At 41.9% G+C, this 19,345-nt stretch overlaps 2 protein-coding genes across 3 annotated transcripts; both read right to left on the minus strand.

Annotated features, from left to right (window-relative positions):
- Positions 1-780: 780 nt before the first annotated feature.
- On the minus strand, positions 781-5,509 carry lgi2a (leucine-rich repeat LGI family, member 2a). Of its 2 annotated transcripts, XM_030088155.1 has the most exons (8): positions 5,184-5,506; positions 4,879-4,950; positions 4,166-4,237; positions 3,617-3,688; positions 3,441-3,512; positions 3,131-3,300; positions 2,849-3,013; positions 781-2,763 (listed from the first exon to the last, which is right to left on the minus strand). In XM_030088155.1, exons 1-8 carry the CDS (start codon positions 5,360-5,362, stop codon positions 1,946-1,948), a joined length of 1,620 nt encoding a protein of 539 aa, XP_029944015.1. In that variant the 5' UTR covers positions 5,363-5,506; the 3' UTR covers positions 781-1,945. The 2 variants fall into 2 exon arrangements, with proteins under 2 accessions (XP_029944015.1, XP_029944016.1); XM_030088156.1 differs by lacking the exon at positions 3,617-3,688 and having other exon boundaries at positions 5,184-5,509.
- A 2,718-nt stretch (positions 5,510-8,227) lies between these two features.
- On the minus strand, positions 8,228-17,544 carry sepsecs (Sep (O-phosphoserine) tRNA:Sec (selenocysteine) tRNA synthase). The gene is made up of 12 exons (XM_030088157.1): positions 17,475-17,544; positions 14,911-15,026; positions 14,676-14,830; positions 13,665-13,783; positions 13,403-13,561; positions 13,143-13,296; positions 12,954-13,056; positions 12,657-12,786; positions 11,803-11,894; positions 9,713-9,806; positions 9,540-9,630; positions 8,228-8,612 (listed from the first exon to the last, which is right to left on the minus strand). Exons 2-12 carry the CDS (start codon positions 15,022-15,024, stop codon positions 8,372-8,374), a joined length of 1,452 nt encoding a protein of 483 aa, XP_029944017.1. The 5' UTR covers positions 15,025-15,026; positions 17,475-17,544; the 3' UTR covers positions 8,228-8,371.
- Between the last annotated feature and the right edge of the window lie 1,801 nt (positions 17,545-19,345).

A 19,345-nucleotide genomic window follows, 5' to 3' on the forward strand; every position in this document is an offset into this window, starting at 1 on the left:
GTGAGGTACTGCCCCATGTCGACGGAGCGGAAAAGACGGATGAGTGAATGGAACCAAAATGATTTCAAGTAATGCTGCACCGAATTTATTCTTTTTTGCTTTTAATGAAAATAACCTTAGCATGCTTATGAATGTTCTGCTTGTCATTTGTCAGGCATGAAACACAAAGAAATAGTTGTCAACTGAAAGACAGAAAGACAGACATGGTGTTATCTGTTCAAAGCTGATTGTTTTTGCTGCAGCAAAATGCTGAAATGCTTTGCAGGAGGAAAAATAACACATGAACAGGGTAGTTTTTTTCATGCAAGAAGAGGATTATCGTGGATAAAACATTTACTGTCAGTGTAAAATGTAGCTGGAAACTCACTTGCTGCAAGAACTGAGAAAAAAAGATTGATTTCAGTACCTTTCAGATTCTCTTGTCCTATAAGAGAAAAATGTAATTTTATATTGAGTTTTTAAAATAATGCCTTTAACAGAAAACAATTCCAGTCATTAACCTTTACATAATAATGCAACATAAAATCTCATAATCAAAAATCATATTTACAAGTGTGTATTACATATTATTCCACATTTATTTTGATTTTCAACTGGTAAAACTTACAGCATATCATTAGAATAACATTCAATATGCTTCAAACAAAATCATACATACAAAATAACAGAAAGCTTGCATATTCCGTTGTGTTTTAATTTTCAGTCGCAATGCCATTCACCTATTAAGCACTTTAGGACTTTTAGTCAGTTTATCTTGAAAGAATTTGGCAAACAACCCTATTTTTTTTTAATGCCATGCTCTTGCAAGCTGCAGTAACATCTAATTTTTGTAAGTCAGTGCAAAGATCCCTTTAGAACAGGTAGTGGCATTGCAGTCCTTGTTTTATGTACATCGTGTAGCTTTGTTGACATTCAGTGGTTTGAGAGAACAGAATGGCAGACTGAAAAAAAAGCCTCAAAACTTCAGCAGATATATTTACATCCCTTCCATTTGTTTTAGATGAAGTACACCTTCTCATCAAGTTGATTTTTTTAGGTCTCTGACTTTGGCTGTGTACTCCTTTCTTAATACATGAAAGTTAAATTATGTCATTAGCCCAACAACTGTAGTGTTTTTTTTCCTTGACATCGTCTGAACACAGTTTATATGCACTAGAGTTTTACTTTACTAGAGTTGTTTCAAAGTGGGAACTTTTCTTTTTTTTTTTTTTTTTGTTAAAAATTGACTAAGCTATATCTAGTCTCCTAAAATCAGAAACCACTTGTTTTCTCTATTTCCTTTTTTTTAAACTGTATTTAGTATTATCTGTAGCACCTACAACATTTTTTTTTATAATCTATCAATTACACACTAAGTTCCTGTCTATGTTATTTAAAGGTTTGTGCTTTCGAGACGCTCCTTGTATGGAAAAAGCAGAGGGGTGTGTGATACTTCATCACAGCCAGAGGGAGGCACTGTAGGCCCATCACAACACAATACCCCAACGCTTATAAGGCAACTTTCTGCACATTACCACAGGGCATTAGAGCAAGAGGGAACAAACTTGTCACATCCACACGTCCTTGTTTCAGGGGATATCAAACTGTTAGTATGTAGTCATAAACAGAAAATCTAAACGACTCAAAATATCACACTGCGCTTCAAAGAGTTCCACCTTCAGGAATGTCAGCTGGATGTGAAAGTGAATGCCGGCAGTCTTTGTGAAATGGTTTTACCTCTGGAAAAAAGGAAGAGGTCATGAGAGCAAGCAATAGTACGAGGCCTTAGAGTCAGTGACAGTCAGGACACTATCTGACCTGGCTATGGTTTATGACAGAAACCTAAGTATGAATGAACTAATTAGGAGAATTTAAAGAGTTCATAAAGTCCTTTGCTTATTGTTTGCAAATGTATCTTTTTAGAGGAAGACAATTAATTGCAGGAGGGGAAACTAGGCACGACCCCTCACAAGCTCAGGTCAATGATGATGTGCTCAAAAATTTGAGTGTTTCCCTTGAAGCTGGAAGAGAAGATGAAGTCCCTGCGGTCGGTCGACACCACGGTGAAGGACCGCGGCGCCTGGATGTAGACCTCTTTAAAGCGCTCAAAAAGTTTCTTCTCGTCATCCCACAGGTACACTTGTGAAAAAGTGTAATCACTTCCCAGAGCCAGGTAGTAGCGTTCTTTGAAGGAGAACGGCTGGAGAATCATGGACCCCCGAGAGGGCAACGCCTGGACCTCCGAGAACTGCTTGGCGCCCCAACGAAGGACTTTGGAGTCTCCGATGTACCGCGTCATGGCCAGGTAGAGCTCCTCCTTGATGTGAAAGTGTTTCACGGCAACCACGTCCTCCATGTTGGGGATCTCCCCCTGCAGGACAAACTTCTGGTTGCTCCGATTCCACTGGTAAATCACCGGAACCTGCGAACGGCTCGCCAGGATGAGGTGAGCCTTCCCATCCAGGTTCAGGAACTCGGCGTCTGTGTCACGGTACCACTCGTGGAGCGACTGGTATGAATAAAAACCATTATCGTTCCACTTGTAGAGGGTCGACAGGCCTGCTTTTGAGCTGTCGGCAATGACAAAGAACCAGTCGGAGCCGATCTGGAAGGCCTCGATGTCGTTGGGCTTGGAGATTTTGGAGACCTCGATGTCCTGGAACTTACTGAACCTACTCTGGTCTTCATCGAACTTGTAAATGTGAGAACCGCCAAAGAGTTGAGCCACAATGACAAACACCTCGTTCTGGATCACGACTGACTTGCACCCTACAATGGATTGACCTGAGGGGAAGGAAAACAGCCCGGTTAAATGAATGCCACACATAACCGGGACCTTTAGAGGCATTTCGGTCAGACATGCTCATACCGGTTATATTATCATAAGTCCTGAAGTTCATTTCGATGTGATCCCATTGGAAAATCATACAGCTCTCTGTACTGGGAGCAGCGATGGTCACGTAGACGTCATTCTTATAGCTAAAAGTGTCGACAGACAACGATTCTGAAGCCACAGACTGATGGAGGACGAAATCTGCAGAAAAAGTAGGAACACAGATTTCAAAGCACAGTTTTTCTTAGTATGATCCAGCAGAGCCGACTGATACGGATGCCAGCTGAGCCGACGCCAGCTGGCTCAGGCGTTTCTCACCCGTTGAGGTGCACTCGTTGTGCAGGCTGGTCATATCATTGAGGCGCTTGTCCTTCAGGTCCTCCGGTCCGGCACACACGACATCCGATACCGTGGCATTGGTGCTCTTCAACCACGTCATGAGCCACTTGGCTCTGCAATCACACTCAAAGGCATTGCCTCGCAGGTCCCTGCAGGAAATGAGGACTGAATGTCAGCGCTGAAAACACAGCAGACGGCCTCGGCGGCACTTCAGAGGGGAAATACAAGTCGAACATGGAAACATCCCGTTGGTTTTACAGCAGTTAACTGAACGGCAGGACATACTCACAGCTCTATCAGTGAGTCCAGGTCAATGAAGAGGTCCCTGGGTAAGGCTTTAATGTTGTTGTGAGCCAAAGATCTACAAACAGCCACAATATAAGAACAGCAAATCCAGCCAGATTGTCATATAATTAAAACCAAAAATTAAAAAAAAAAAAAAAAAAGTATAAAGATGCAGCATACAAGTGAGTCAAGTCCCTGAGTCCCCTGAAGGCATATTTCGAAGTAGTCTCCATCTTATTACTCTCAATGAACCTGTGGATGAAGAATACAATTGTTAATCAATTTGGAACACAAAATATTGTCAAAAAGAGGACTTATTGGATACAAATTACAAGAAAGATGCCACTGAGAAATAAGATTACGCTTTTATAAACAAGCAGATACCATGAAATCAAGAAAGAAAAAACAGACCATTTAAAAAGAAGTCTTTTTAAATTCAGGCAAAGTGTCTTCTTTCTTCTGTGATTTACTAAATCGTGCTGGTATGCTGTTGTTTTTTTTTTTTCATCTGGTAGAAATGAAACCACTGGTGTGCATGTGGCTGAAGCCGACTTGGCACTGTGATAGTCTAAAGTGCCAGAATCCAACCACATGCACTCATCCCTGGGAAACTGTTTTATGTTCAGGCAAAGCTTGAGGTTTCTTCCAGGTTGGGCAAATTAATCATGTACACTGTATTACTGATGTATTCATTCTTTTTTAACCACAATAACTGAAAAAAAAACTCACAGATACTCCAGATGAGGAAGGCCTGAGAATGCATCGTCCCTTATAGTTGTGAGAGAGTTCGAATTCAGAAGTCTGCAACAAACAGAATGAATATGAACAGTGCTTGAATTCCAATGCTACATGTGACCAATTTCTGCTTAAACACGTCATTTTATTGCAAATCAAAGGATATTTTTTTTACAACTTTACAACTCAGGCAGCTTCCAATATGAAGCAGGTAAATGTGAAACACAGGTAAAAAAAAAAAAAAATCCAGTTGGTGTTAGGATGTTGGCTCAGAGCTCTCAATATTTGCCACTCCTTTGTTTATGCTGAATTCACAGCTGTCACTCCCGGAGTAAAGAAAGCAGATTGATGGCTTCTGATAGGAACGGCATGCTGTGGGGGAGCACTAAAAGCCCGAGACCAGACCTCCATCATTAATCTCTGGGGGTGAGATCATTTCTGAAAGCCTTCCATGCCACATAGTTCAATGATCACACACATCTAGGAAGCACTGGTGTAATAATAACCTTAAATAACGTTGGAAAGTGTGCATTGTTGGATCTGCACCAGCTGTGTTTCAGAAAAAGACAATAAAATAATTGTATTTTAAAATTCTCACATTATGGAGCCTGTTAGTCAGATTCCATCTTATTAAAAGCTTCGATGAGAAGGCTGCACCAACCTATCAAACCTCATGAATATGAAAAACACAGTGGGAGCATTCTTACAGTAGCTGGAGAGAAGGCATGTGAGAAAACATTGCCTCTTTGACTTCAGTGAAAGTCCCATTGACGATACTCCTGTAAAATAAAATAAAAAATAAAGCAGAAATGAATCAATAAAACGTCTGAAAGTGATCAATGGATTGACAGCCCGCACTGTCTTCTGATAGAGGTTCTGCATCACATAGGAACGAATGCAATGAAAGTTAAACAGCTGACGGGCTCACAGAGCTACACGAAATGCATGTGTGATCTGTGCAGGAACGCACGATTACTGAACAAACGCCCCGCAGGACGGCCACTGTACTCACAGAGAATTTATCTCGTTGGGGGAAATCCTCGGGATGTAGGAGGATCCGACGCAGATGATCGACTCCTTGGAGCAGCTGCATGTTGAAGGACATCGGAAAGCCCTCTTCAAATGGCCCGGAGGAATCAGGCAGCACAGCCACACAGAAAGCAATGCCCAAATCTTGAGAGTTGGCAGCATCTTTCTTGCCGGGCTTGCATGTGTGAGGTTTTTCTTTTTCTTTTTTCTTCTGAGAGCACCGACGGAGGCAGATGGCAGCGCGCGTTTCCACCCTGCACCATGAAATGCTGCACTGGCTCCCTGACATCAGCAAATCAGCTGCAGCTCCCCTCCGTCCACTTTCATTATTTATTAAGTCAGGGCTTCGCTCGGATCACTGTTGGTTAAACAACCACGTCGCACACACGGAGGGAAAGAAATAAAAAAAAAATTAAAAAAATAAAAATACAGCAGCACCACGTTAGTTAGTAGTCTCATATGTACATTTATTGCTATTAATACTATAAAAATATGGATAAATTCATCAAGAAAAATGTGCAGTTTCTTGCTATTCTTCCTTTTGCTTTACAAAACTGGATTATTTATATTTCCAGCCAAATACGCCATAACAAAGCACCTTTAGAATAAGATGCAGCTTGGAGTTACATAAGATGTTTTACAGGAGGAATTTGGACGCGCAGAAAGCTACAGTAGAGGAGCGGGTTCCCCCTCCTTCCTCCACAGTCTGAGGCGCATAACTGCAGCACTCTGGACAGCGCCTCTGTGGCCAAACACAGTGTGAAGCCAGGCAAACAGCGACCACGGGCTCCTTCTCACACACACTCCCAAGAGAGGCTCTGTGTTCAGACAATGATCAGTATCAGGACAGAGCATTAGCAGCATATTTTATATAAAAAAAAACATACTTGATGAGTAGTTTTATGACAAATGTTATTTAAATTCTTATTAATCTCCAGTTGTCACACTTCTAACCCTCATAACTTCCAGAATTGGCTGTTTAAGTTCATGTACCAAAGCAGGACTGTCCAGCTGAATTCAGTCCAGCAGCCGCACACACCAGAACAGTCGCATGACAGCATGAGGAGCTTTAGTGCAAATAGGTTATGATGAATCGTTTAACAAAGCTTGAACAATTTGAACTTCACAAAGAAAAAGGTTGAATTTCAAAATCCATTTAATTTTAAATTATATCTACTAAGTTATAAAACCAAATTCTTAGTTTATAGCATTTTTCAAGCTTCATGCATGATGAGGCTTCACAAGCATGAAGGTAATTTTTTTTACTGCAGCATCACTGACCTCTTGTCAACTAATCTTACTGAAATACCTTTGATGGACAAGTTTTAGATATTTTTCAATACATACTGTAAAGTATTGTTTTGTTTTTTCTCCCCACACTATGTGCTTTTATGGTTAGGAGTCAGTGGGATCCATAGAAAAACAAAAAACTCAAATCAGTAGATATTTTTGGTAGAAATCTCTTTGCATATAGTCTGCAACCGCTAATTATAGACAATACAGGGTGTGATTCACTTCAGATGTACTTTCTCCTAACAAGCTTGCTTTTTTGAGGACTGAAATCTATCACTCCTGCATATCAATTAATGCTGCTTCACAAGCAAACCTCACAAAAAACAACAAGTAAATGTATTTCAAAGTAAAACAAAGATATGAGGTTCTGCTCTGGTTTGGGCCTGGCTTTATTTATCAAGCTGAACCTGAATTGGAGGGACTGGAGTGGATTTTTAACCGTGTAACTGAATCTGGAAACAAATGCATTGACAGGAAGAAAAAGAAAGCGTTAGAGAGTCAAATTCAACTGAAATGTGTTGGTGTGGTTGAAAAATCTGTGGGGAATGTGTATGGAAGAGTGGACGTGATTTTGAAACACCTGACAGAGAAACCAGGGCCAATGGACAGGTGGACAGTCTGAACAGTATCAAAGACAGCTGGATAGTCTGACACCAGTGGACAATCAGGCAAAACAAATGACAAGAGGTCATTTCTGTTGTAAAAGGCAAAACAAGGTGGAGAGGTTAAAGGGATAGTGAGTTTTTCTACTAAGGAACTTTGTGGTATATTTGTTAAATACAAGCCTCAATGGCCCTTTAAGTACCCAGCGGCTGTTTCCATGATCAGGTACCTCTTTTCTCTGCAAGTTCCACACAGAATCTAAAGCCTGTTCACTCAGTTGAAGAAGCTATGCTGCCTGAAGAAGAGCACCAACAGAGCAGCTCAGTGTGAAAGCCACTGGTGCTCTGTACCGGCGCCGTCAGGGCACACAGTGATTTTCCACCATGTTTTCGTGAACGCTTCATTACAGCTCGGGAACAGAGAAAGTGTGCTGATACAGCATCCTCGTCTGAGGCCAGCCCACTTTCCAAGGCTGCCGGGCCGATTGGTTGTGCTGTTGCTTTCACTCCGCGTGAATTCTGCCCTGCATGACTAATTGCTTTAGAGAATAACCAGCATGTGCTGGCTGCCTACACTCCCGGACCCACTGCACACCTGGGAGCCGCGCTGCAGCAGGAACTACGGATGCCAGTGTTTCCAGCTCTACTTCAACTACGCACCCTCCAAAAACAGCAGCGGCAGGACGACTGAGGAAAAAAAAACTGCAGACAAAGTTAAAATATGAAGGTTTTTGTGATTAAAGATCAATTCCCAGGTGATTTCAATAGATGAAATTTAAATTAATCCAACACTGTACAGCAGCCGCGAGAGGAGTTGCTGCACAGCTCATGCTGTAATGTACTGCTTCTCATTGAGACTGATGGGAGCATTTCCTTCTCTACATGACGGAAATGAACTCTTATGTTGAGTGTACTTCATTGATTATCACCGTTACAAAGCCTAAAAATAAAAGAGCTGATGTAGTGTTACTAGAAAATGCAGGAAGCATGACACAAAATGATCCATCACAGCAACATACAGTACATTCATCAGTGAACCGAAAAGCTGAATAGAAAGAAATTATATTATATATAAATTGCAGCAGTTCACATATTTCAATTCATTACTGCACAAAAATGAATAAGAACAATATTCCAATGATGAATTTATAATTTATTCTGAGCAAAACTTAAAGTAAAACTTTTGAAACAGCAATGCATTTACAGTTTTAGCTAAAACAGTGTTTTTGTTTCTTAGTGGTTCAGGGAAGTGGTGCAGAAAGTCTGTTTAGTTCCTTCATATTTCTGCAGAGTCATTCCCAGCAGGTATGGTAGAACTACCGTCTGTTGCACCTCTGTCTTTCTTGAGCGTCTTCAGGCACTTGTCGAGCCTCTTCATGCAGGTCGTCACATCTTCCCGGGTGATGCCCACGGCAGAGGCGGCGTTGAGGTAAGGACAGGGATACGACTCGGAGTGCGACATGAACCCGCGGAAAGTGTGGCTGCCTATGGTTTGCTCTTTACCCAGTGGAATTACTCTGGAAATATGGGCGAAAACAAGGATAACATAGCACATAAAACAACTGCAATCAAGTATTTTGCCAATGATAAAGCAGCTACAGAGAAGTAAAATGAAAACATTTGTGCCACATGACCTAAATAGTGTAATCTAATAATGCATAAAGCACCGATGTGTCTTTCAGTATATTTTAAAGCATCGTACTCTAAAGCCGTTATCCTGTAGACGACAACAATGCCCATCAAACCCGGCAGGGATTCACCACTGTCAGCACAGTTCAGACTCACTTTAATGTGAAATCAATTACTGGCCGACGCCTAGAACTATGCGCATGAGAGAGACCATTATGGAGGAGAAATGCACTGTAATAAGATGTAGACCTCTATTAATCGGTTGTGCTGCACAAGCGTATAGGCCACTGTTGATGTGAAACAAAGGCTACTTTTGCTTCTGCACATTTCATGCTGAGAAGACTGCAACTGATAAAGGAGCAGCGTGCGATGCTGCAAATCATTAATATTAAAGTGTGATGAAGCGTGAAGCAGAGAAGTCAATGTCTCTTCTCAAGTATATGAGGGGCACAGATCTGAAGAGGCGCCTAAAACGGACGGTAAACACAGGAAAAGGGACGTTGTTCAGACCACTGCTGTCTCTGTTTGCGCCAGCTGCCCCAGAGGAGAAAACATCTTTCTGCAGCTAATGGAAACATCTTGTTAAATTAGGATGGACGACGGGCTGTCTAATCTTCTAAAGTAGTTTCCACTCTGCCCATATTCAGCAAATCCATCTTCATGATTGCTGATTTTCACTGGCCTCTCTCTTTAGCATGACGCTCCTGATCCCTCCCTTCCCAAGGACACGGACTAATCCGTTTTGTTTTTTTTTTTAACTTTCACATGACGTCACTTTGCTTTGTTTTTCTTCACAAACCCTGCAGCAGTCGTACCTGGCTCCTGATACTTGTCTGGTGAACAGCATGGAGCCCAGCTGAGTGACCGCCTTGTCGCTTCCGGCCTGGAGACCATCTAGAGACATGGCTGGAGAGGGGGATGGGTTAAATCCAGACAAAACTGCATGACAAGACATCGAAATGATCGCTTGCTGCTACTTTGAGCTTACCCAGTGAAATGGGGTTATGCGGGGTGTGGAGCAATCTCTCCCCGTGTGTGGAGGCCAGAGTTTTCAGCTCCTGAGCCAGGAACGAATAAATCTCCTGCAGGCCATGCAGACACAGACGAGAGGCATGAAGAAACAGAACAAGAGGAGGGCGGGGGGGGCTCCAGAAAATATCTATAAATAGCAGCACAATGATTTTTGCACACTGCCACAACCTTGGTTTTATTGCCAATAAGGCAGATCTGCTCGTGAGCCGGTTGAGTCCATGTCCAAACCCGTTTCCTCACAGCAGCTCAGTTTCTGTTCCTGTCCCTCTCCGACCGGGATGTTTCTGTTCTGCATCGCACTTTCACCTCTGGGATCAATTAGCAAGCCAAAGGCAGTGAAGGAACGCTTTTAAACGGGGCTTTTGACATTCAGATGCCTGGAATACGCTGACAAAGTGTTTCGTTTTGGAGACTCGGGCGAGGAGCGCGGAAGGCTGAGCCGCAGCTGAAGGGTTCGGGACGCAGATGCGATGAGCTCCGGCCGGGCGGAGACGCCGCACGACAACATCGCCGCGTTTCTTTTGTTGCGGGCTACTGGAGTGAGATTCCCCCAGAGGAGCGCTGCAAATGCAAGGATCTGCGCTCTGCAACAGCCAGCGAACGAGCGCGTCTGCAGATTCTGCTGACTCACACGGTCCTGGCTGGAGAGTGTCAAGAAAAACGTTTTCTCTGTCAAGACGAACACAAAAGTTTCAGTGAGATCAAGTGTTTCCAAGTGTCCTTTGTCTCCAAACAACAAAGACGCTCATTTATTCCAGAGGAGGAGGGCAATTGGTGGAGAGACTCTGCAGACAATAAGTTAGTGTGAGCGATGAGTAAAGCCGATCTTCACAAAAAACAAATAAGTTTAAAAACACGATCACACACACAGGCCATTCATTGCTTGTTTTCTTGGTGAAATGTGGATATTTCTCCAATTTGTGCAATATGAGGCTGCAAATGAACCTCAACAGATGAAATGTCTTAATTATTTAAAGCCTGCGACCCAGGGGGGGGGATGTGAGGCACTCACTCATTTCTGCAGGCATTATAGAAAGATGGTCCTGTACATTAATTATGCATATAGTGGACACAAAGAAATCAATAGGCCTTGATGGTCTCGGCTCATGTTAGATATCAGAGGAGTTTCCTAAATGTACATACCTGCTATTTATGAGGGAAACAGGATTCTGGGTATTGTATGTCACCTTGATTGTGTGTTTTTTTCAAATATATGCTTATAATACTCCATTAAATACACATTTTTCCACTTATAAACATGTCAGGAAAACAGTAATCTACTTTCCATTGCTTCTCAAATTAATTCCAATTTCAGCTTTTCAGCATCACTTTTGTTCAGTTCTGATATCAGCATCAGGAGAAACCCACTTCATCTTGTTTTAGTGCGTTTGAGGCTCGGCGTCTCAGAGGTGCTGGAATGCTGCAGTGTCTTCACCGCCTGAAAGAGGAGGGATGCAGCATTGTGAGCAACTCCTGCTTTAAAGCAGCGAGCCACAAGGGATGCTGTGTGAAACTTCTGGATCAATTTTTATCTCGCTGTAGCGTACTCCTCTTTCCACAGCCATCACTGCTCGCTGGAGTTCGCAGTCTTTACCCCTCGGTCGCAATGTAAGCGAAGCGAAAGGTGCCGTACAGACACAACCACCGCATGTGATTCACTGTATCTCACCGCAGCTTATGTAAGACGTCTCCGTTCTGGGAGACACACACACACACACACACACACACACACACACACACACACACACACACAAACAGCAAGCATAAAACACACTGGCACTGACAATACCTGCCTTTACATAACTGTGAGTGATTGCAACAATTGGACATGATGCGTTTAGATCCACTTCAGATATATGAGAATCAAAATAGTCCCGGTTTAAATGTTACGGTCAATTATTGGATTTCTCCCACAACCAGTTTTTCCAGGAAGAATTAAAGACGGGTCAGTGTGATCAGGAAGAGATAATCAGGGACGGCGTTGTTGCGTCGCGCTTCGCCTCCACCGAGGGCGAAGCATCAGACGTTCCGCTCCAACGGGCTCACCTTTCTTTCTGACAGGTATTTCTTGTAGCCGCTGGCTCCCAGAGTGAGGAGGGTGATGAGCACATCGAGGGAAGGCGAGGCCGACGCACGCCCTGCACGCAGAAGGTCAAGAGGTGACTTTGTTCAGCGGCTAAAAAAAGCCGCCGGTTCCGTACACAGGTGGGAATGTCTAACACCACAACATTATCTGATGAAGAAACTCAACGAGAGCCGGCATTTTACCCTCTGTGGAGGTTAAGCGCTTTGTGTAGGTCTATAACGGACGCGATATCAGTTTTCTCTGACTGCGTACGACTGCAGATCAGAGCTGACCTGACAAATTAAAAAAAAAAGGCTGGGAGTTTAGATAACAAAACGGAGGCAGGTGTCAAATTTGAACAGCTTTAGAGCAAAAGCAGAAAATTTCACTTTCACAAAAAACCCGTCATGTTGGTGCAGAACGCTGGGTCAGACTCGCAGCTCTGTTTACTCATTTATTCAGACAGCTCTGCCTGAAAGTGACACATCAGTAGATAAAAGAACAGCCCAAAAAAAGAACAAGGAGTCTGCTCCATTTTTAATCCAAACATCTTCAGGAAAAGAAAAAAAGAAACCCACCAGTTATTTAAATACCACATTCATGGTCGTCTTGGTTCAAAAAAACTTTAAATATCCCATCTAAAGCAGGAATAATGAGTTTGCAGCTCACAGTACAGTTTGCTGTTATTGATAGTTTTGATATCATTAAACTTGAAAGCCTCGATTTTGAAACTGTTTCAGGTTGATTACAGTAAAACACCCACTGCTGTCAGGTGGAGACGAGTGGACAGGCGACACAGTTACAGTTATACTTCAGTAATGTTGTCTGTACTCACCGGGGTACATCTTGCTGATCTCCTGTATGAAGGCCTCGTCGAAGCCTGCGATGATGGCGCCACCTACTGGAACCATGAAGTTCTTGTCCAAGCTCTGCACGAAGGCGTCGATGCGGCCCACGCGAGCTCCCTGAAAAGAGGAGCCCGGCGCCAGATGAGTCAGCAGTGAGAAAACCGGAGGAGTTCGCACTCGAAGAGAGGAGCCTGAATAACCGCATTTTAATATTTACTAAAAGACAATCTGAGTTGTAAACGTCCCGGTTCCAAATAACTTAGCATGAATGCACTGGCAGCTACCTGCTGGATAAGGTGCATGCATTTGGATGACTGTACTCCGTACGCGTTGTTGACTATGTGGGGAATGTCAGTTTCAGCACAGAGAGCAGCCAACTCCTCCAGTCTGTAAGAAAGAAAGAAAGCAAACACCACCAGAATTTGATCAGTACTTTTCAGGAGTTGGAGCGTGTGAACAGCAGCTTCTCTCACCTGTCGGGGACTCGTGGGGCGAAGCAGGACGTGGTTGAATGGACGCACAGGACGTTCTCGGCCCCGAGCTCCTCGATCTTGCGTTTTACTGCTTCCAGGTCCGTCCGCAGCTCATCGCCCTCCAGAACGTTCTCCACGACGACCGGTTCGAATCCTGGACGGGGGAGGAACGCACACGACGCTATTGAACCACTTTTTAACCGTGATCTCGTCAGCAGACGGCGACGTGAGGCTGAGCGGACGCCGGAGGCCGTTTTCACCTGCTGTGATCATGGACTTGAAACAGGACTTCTGGTCGATGCGAGGCCAGATGATGTAGCGAGCCTTGGGTCTCCTGTGACGGAGGGTCAGGAAGCAGAGCGTCAGGCTCATTCCCGTGGCCATGGGAACCACGAAGCAGCTCGCCACGCTGCGGACGCCTGGAAGACAGAGAGCATGATAACTATGCATTCGGCACATTTTAAAAGTCACTAAACGTAAGCAGGTGTGACGCCCTTCGTTTGACTGCCAACCTGGACAGACCTGCGAGCTTTAAGACGTCCAGCACAACTGAGTTGGTCAGCTTGTTGAGCAGACTCGATCCTGCGGCTTTGGGCTGGATCGCGGCGATGTCGCCTGATCGGCCGATGCCGTGGATCAACCTGCACAAGACGGCTGAAGGTCAAAACAGCGACCATTAAACAACTTCCAAGAAGTCCTGTGAAACAGGATAGAAAAGTCTAGACCTGATGAAGTCGTACACTACATGTCACGATCCACAATAAGTCCACACAGATTAATGTTTCTAACAGAAATTAGATGACAGGCAGATTAAATTTTGGTTCAATCTTCATTTATCTGATCAGTTTTTAAGTCATTTTGTTCCTTTGTAGGTTGTAAACCTCACTAAGAGTCTCTAATACACCAGGTGGGCCCCAGAAGACTTGATGACTTGACATAGTTGAGTTTAGGAAAGGCTGATTTAAAACATCACGACATACTGCGATACTGTATTCAAGGAAATATATTGACATTATATTCACAAATAGGTACTTTTAAGTAGTTAAATCTTCTGCCACCTCATGCAGCTCAGAAAAAACCAGATGCCTGCATATAAAATAAGTGATTCCCACCTTCCACCACTAGATGGCAGTGTATTGATTACACCTGTACAAGCCAGTGAGAGGAAGTCAAACCCAGCAGCCTTTTCTGTGTTAGTGTAGCTGGAAAAACATTGTCCTGCAAAGATTCATCTACCAATCCAAAGTCAAACGTAAAATTTCTGGATATCAATCCACTATTGCTTTTTGTTATATACTAAAAATGTGTGTCTTATGAAACTTGGGATCAATAATGATGCTTAAAATCAGCATTTTTCAGGGAGTAACATGTAAATTTAGCATTAACTATAACTCCAGCCCCACTAATGGAGGTATTCATGTCTATAAAACCATCACAATAGCAACATCCATACTGATCAACCAAGATATCCAAGATGCCAATGAATTAAAAAAGTAGGGAGAGACTTTCGGTTTAAAATTTAAACGGTCGAACCTATAATGTCTTCTGGCCACCAGACTGGAGGCCACGCGGCCTTCCCTCTCGCCCACGCCGCAGTTGCCGAGATAGTTGTTGCTGTCCATCACAGCCAGTTCGTTCAGGAAGAGTTCGACGGTGCTCTCACTCCACCCTTCTTCAGGACACTTTCCCTGCAACACACGCCAACACACACATTTAAAATGCAGCATTAAGAAAACAAAATTAAGAAAAAGTGACCCTGGGCTCTCACCTGCTCCAGTAAGTGTCTGATGAGCTGCTCATGGCTGCGGCGGGCCTGAGAGCCCTGCCGGATGTAGGAGGGCGACACGATCCTCTCACTGATGGTGAAGTTTTCACTGTTCATCTCTGTCCAACATACACATTGATATTAAAGCTGTTACAGCAGCAAGCGAGAAGTACAGCCTTCAAAAAGTTAATGTAAAAATCTGTTCACCTATTTGTCGAAGTACAAAAGAAATGACAATTTAGTTAATCTTTCATTTAAAGAAGTGAATTAAAGTTCAATTTTGATCTAAAAAAAAATCAAATAAAGACTAAATTATAGCAACTGTCAGGATTAAATGCCCACGTTTACAGTATTTAACTCTTTCTAAAGCCGTCTTTTCTATTCTTGATGTATGATTTGACTGCCTGGCAAACACAGTAAGTTTTTGTTAATTAAAGCGAATTCCTGGGTTTCAGATCATTCTGAGGTTCAGTTCACAGGAATCCTCACAATTTCCACTTCCCTCTGCCACTTCAAAACCTTCGCAACCAGATCTCGGCTTTGTTTTATGAAACTCAGCTTTTTTCTATCAGTTTAGCACTTATTCAGCTGCAGAAACAAGACTTGCAGCCACATGTGATGCTGTTTTTAAAGAAATGTTTCTTTCTAAACATTCCTTAAGGGATTAAGACCAAATGGCTGATCTTCTCCAAAAAGGTCATTATTTTGTTTCTTTGCTGACTTCCCCAAATTTGGTGCAGGTGAAATTTGCTTCCACATGGACGGACCGATGCTGCTGAGTGAAGAGCAACCATTGCACCGTCAGTCCTGCGTCAGCTAAAACATCCTCCAACTGAGTCATGTTGGGAGTCAGGCTTCTTGTGTACCGGTATTTCTGCGGAACAGATGTGTCACTTCTTGGGAATATTTTCTCTTCTAAGTCTTGTCATGACTTAAACAGATGCCCCAAACTTCCATTTCCTCATGACACATCAGAAATTTGTTTTGACTGCTTTGAATGTTGACTAATTTAAGAGCAAAGTCTGTGAAGTGTGTAAAGCATTTTGTCTTTCACTTTATCTTGGATGATAATTGCCATATAAATAAAACGTAGGAATAAAGATATTTCTGCTTTAGGCGCCTCATTTTGAGTGAGCAAATCTTTCATGAGCTTTTTGTTTTTCCTTTTAATTGAAAACTGAAATTTACATTGCAATATAAATGGCTTTCTCTAAGTTGACATAAAAGAAGTTGCTAAAATTTGCACGATACCCTTATGATTTGGATTTTACATGAGAGAACTAAAGATTCCTGAGTTTATGACTGACTTTATGAGTAGATTAAGTTGACTTAGTTAATTGAAAAAACCATTTATTCATGATAGACATGTGGAGTGAAATGTGGAGCTCTTTGGAGAAAAGTTGTTTCTGAAACTGTAATTACAGAGATGACAACCAATGTTTGAATGTAAAATACACAAAAACACTGCATTTATTTCTATTATCACATGAGCTCAGGATTCCTCTCACACATTTGGCCAGTGATGAAAAAGTCTTTTTGCTTCAGGGGGCCCACATAAAGCCCAGAGCGGAGCAGTAAAGTACAAACAACTCTTTTTTTAATGTATAACTTTATGTTACTGCAAACAACTCATGAATTACAAGTAAAATATATTGTAAAGTGTAGTATATTTTAACAAAACACGCTATAGTGAAAGTAAGCCTCGAGGTCACCACAGCAAATTACTGCAGAATGCAGAGATTTGGTTTGTATTGATCCTTTTTCTACCCCAACCAGGAAACTTTGGCTGTGAAACTGGCCAGCGAGGGCCTGTGTTCTGCGTGTTTCCGTCATTGGTTTGATAGTTTGAGAATGTTTGATAGTTTTGGAATGTGTGACAGTTTTTCCTAAGGCTGCATAATTCATGCAGCAAGCATGTTTTCAGACTCACATTTACAGGATGCTGTAGGAATCTTAAGTAATTAGATCAGTGTTTTTTTTTTTTTAATTGAAAATGTTTCCCTTGCCATTTCTGTATTGTCATCCAGGGTTCCACGTTGCAACGTAGATGGACCGGCTTTCTACAGCGGGCCACATGTTTCCCAACAGATGCATGACACTTTGTCTCCTAAGTATGAGTACCAGTATACTTTAAAATTCCAAGTATATAAGCATAAGTATATACAGCATAGTATGTACAGCAAATACAGTATACATATATATATAACAAAGTATAAGTATACGGTCAACTGAAAGTCAGCTTCACTCTGTATTGGATTAGAAATAAAGCCTCGTCTTAACAGAAAATGTAGACTTTCCACAAAATGTCATTTAATATAACTAACCTGTTTCACAATTGAGACGCGTTTTATTTAATAGACTTCAAAAAATATTTTAAATTAAGGCTTCATCTTTTGCATACCCTCATTGTGCAATAGCTGAGGCAGAAGAAAAGGCAAAGCTCTGTTAAATAACTTCAGAGCGCACATAAAGTGTTGTTTATGGATGAGCTCGAGGCGTCTTTTCTCGTCTCTGCTCTGTTTGCAGTGGGAACAAAAGCCGTGCCGCTGTAGACTGTTTTTTCTTACCGTTTGTTTTTCCTCCGTGCTTCAGAATGTCAATAATCTCACGCCACAAGTAGACGTGAGGGAAGCAGGAAGTACATTCCGGAAGTGACGTCACAGGCACGCCGCGCCTGCGCACTGATAACGTGTCTGCTTTCCCGCTTAAATGTCCATTTTTAAACTTTTAACATTGTACTAAATTACTGTCATCCAGGACAACAAGTAAAAGGCATCTACACAAAAATGGTTTACCACAAAAAGACATGGGCCAAATAAAAAAAAGTTTTATTTATTTAAATGTTTGATATAACAGAAAAAGCAATGACAAAATGTTTGGTTGCTTATGCATGAATGAAATTGTTTAATTACTGGCTGACAAAACATGAAATTAATATCACTTACACACTTTGACATGACTTCTAACTACAAATTACATAGACTAACCTTGTACATTATCAGTAGCCTACCTATCATTTTTCAAATCAATGTCCATTACTCATGCCCATTCTCCTAGGTTTGTCAAGTTAAGACCACAAATATATTACTACTCCTACTACGACTTGTAATAATAATAATCATAATAATAATAATAAGCACGAAATCTACAACATTTTATAATGTAATCATATCAATTGAACAGAGTAAGATTCATCCAAGGATAAGCAAAACATTTATTCAATATCATTGCACAACACACTACTGTTTAAATTTATAAACAGTTATTCAAGTTTAATATCTTATATTGGATGTATGTTTCCAAAGTACAATGATTGGGGAAAGCACGTTTACAATGAATTTACAATATAGAAAGAGATTACTGGCATATCAAGACCATCAAATCACAATATTCTAATAAAATATTGAAACACTTCTAAACTTCAAAAGTTACTCAACACTGGACGAGAAATATTTTGAACATATTCATAACTGAAAAATACTGATTTGACAATCACTGGAATTGATTGAACAAATAACATTTTAACACACACACAAAACTTAAAACAGAGAGGGAATAGTTCGTTTAAAAAAAAACAAAAAAAAACACTAACACCATGTTATGATTTTGTTGATATCCTAAAAAAAAATCAATCGTCAAAATGTATGCGAAACAAGAAGAGATAAAAAGATAAATCAATAATATGCATCTTTTTTATTTATTTATTTATTTCAGATGGGTTGTCATCTGAACAAATAGCTGATCATACTATGTCAGTGCACAGAATATATATGAAAAGTCTTCAGGCTTTCCGCTGCACAAAGGAGAGAAAGATGGCAATTTGCTGGCATAGCAGGGCTCTAATCTCAACAGCTATGCCAGCATCTTGCCTTCCTTCCAAGGCCCATGGTCAAAGTTGGTGTGGTCCATGAGAGGATGGAAAACCTGCTGACATGTCACATTCTCCAAAGGTAAAGGGAAAGTCACATAAAACACAGTATTTGGACAGAACTGATGAATATGATGAGGAAAATATTACATTTTCAGGCTTTATTTTCTTTATAAAACACGTGGACCCCCACCCAAAAAAAAAAAAGGATGATAATAGTTCCTGTGGGTGACTCCCTCCAGGTGCACCTACCTGTTGAGTGGGATTTCCAGGTCAAGTTCTTCACGCGCTCCTCGCTCTATAGATCCACACGTGCTGACTTCAGGCGGCCGCAGAGTAAATAAAGAAAAACAGGCTGAGTGTGGACGAGATAAGTCCGTCTCCTTCCACCACGATGACTCGGAATTGCACGGTAGGTGTGTTTCTGAAGGGCTCGGCTTCCGCCACCTTTGCGCGCTGAAGAGAAATCCCATTGGCCTCGTTAGAAAAGAGGACAATCCTCCTCCGAGGGGAGAAATCCGCCCAAACCCGTCTGGACTGCAGAATCTCACCAAAATCAGCCCTCTCTGA

Source organism: Salarias fasciatus, chromosome 3 (genome assembly GCF_902148845.1).
Source record: "Salarias fasciatus chromosome 3, fSalaFa1.1, whole genome shotgun sequence".
Lineage (NCBI taxonomy): Eukaryota > Metazoa > Chordata > Actinopteri > Blenniiformes > Blenniidae > Salarias > Salarias fasciatus.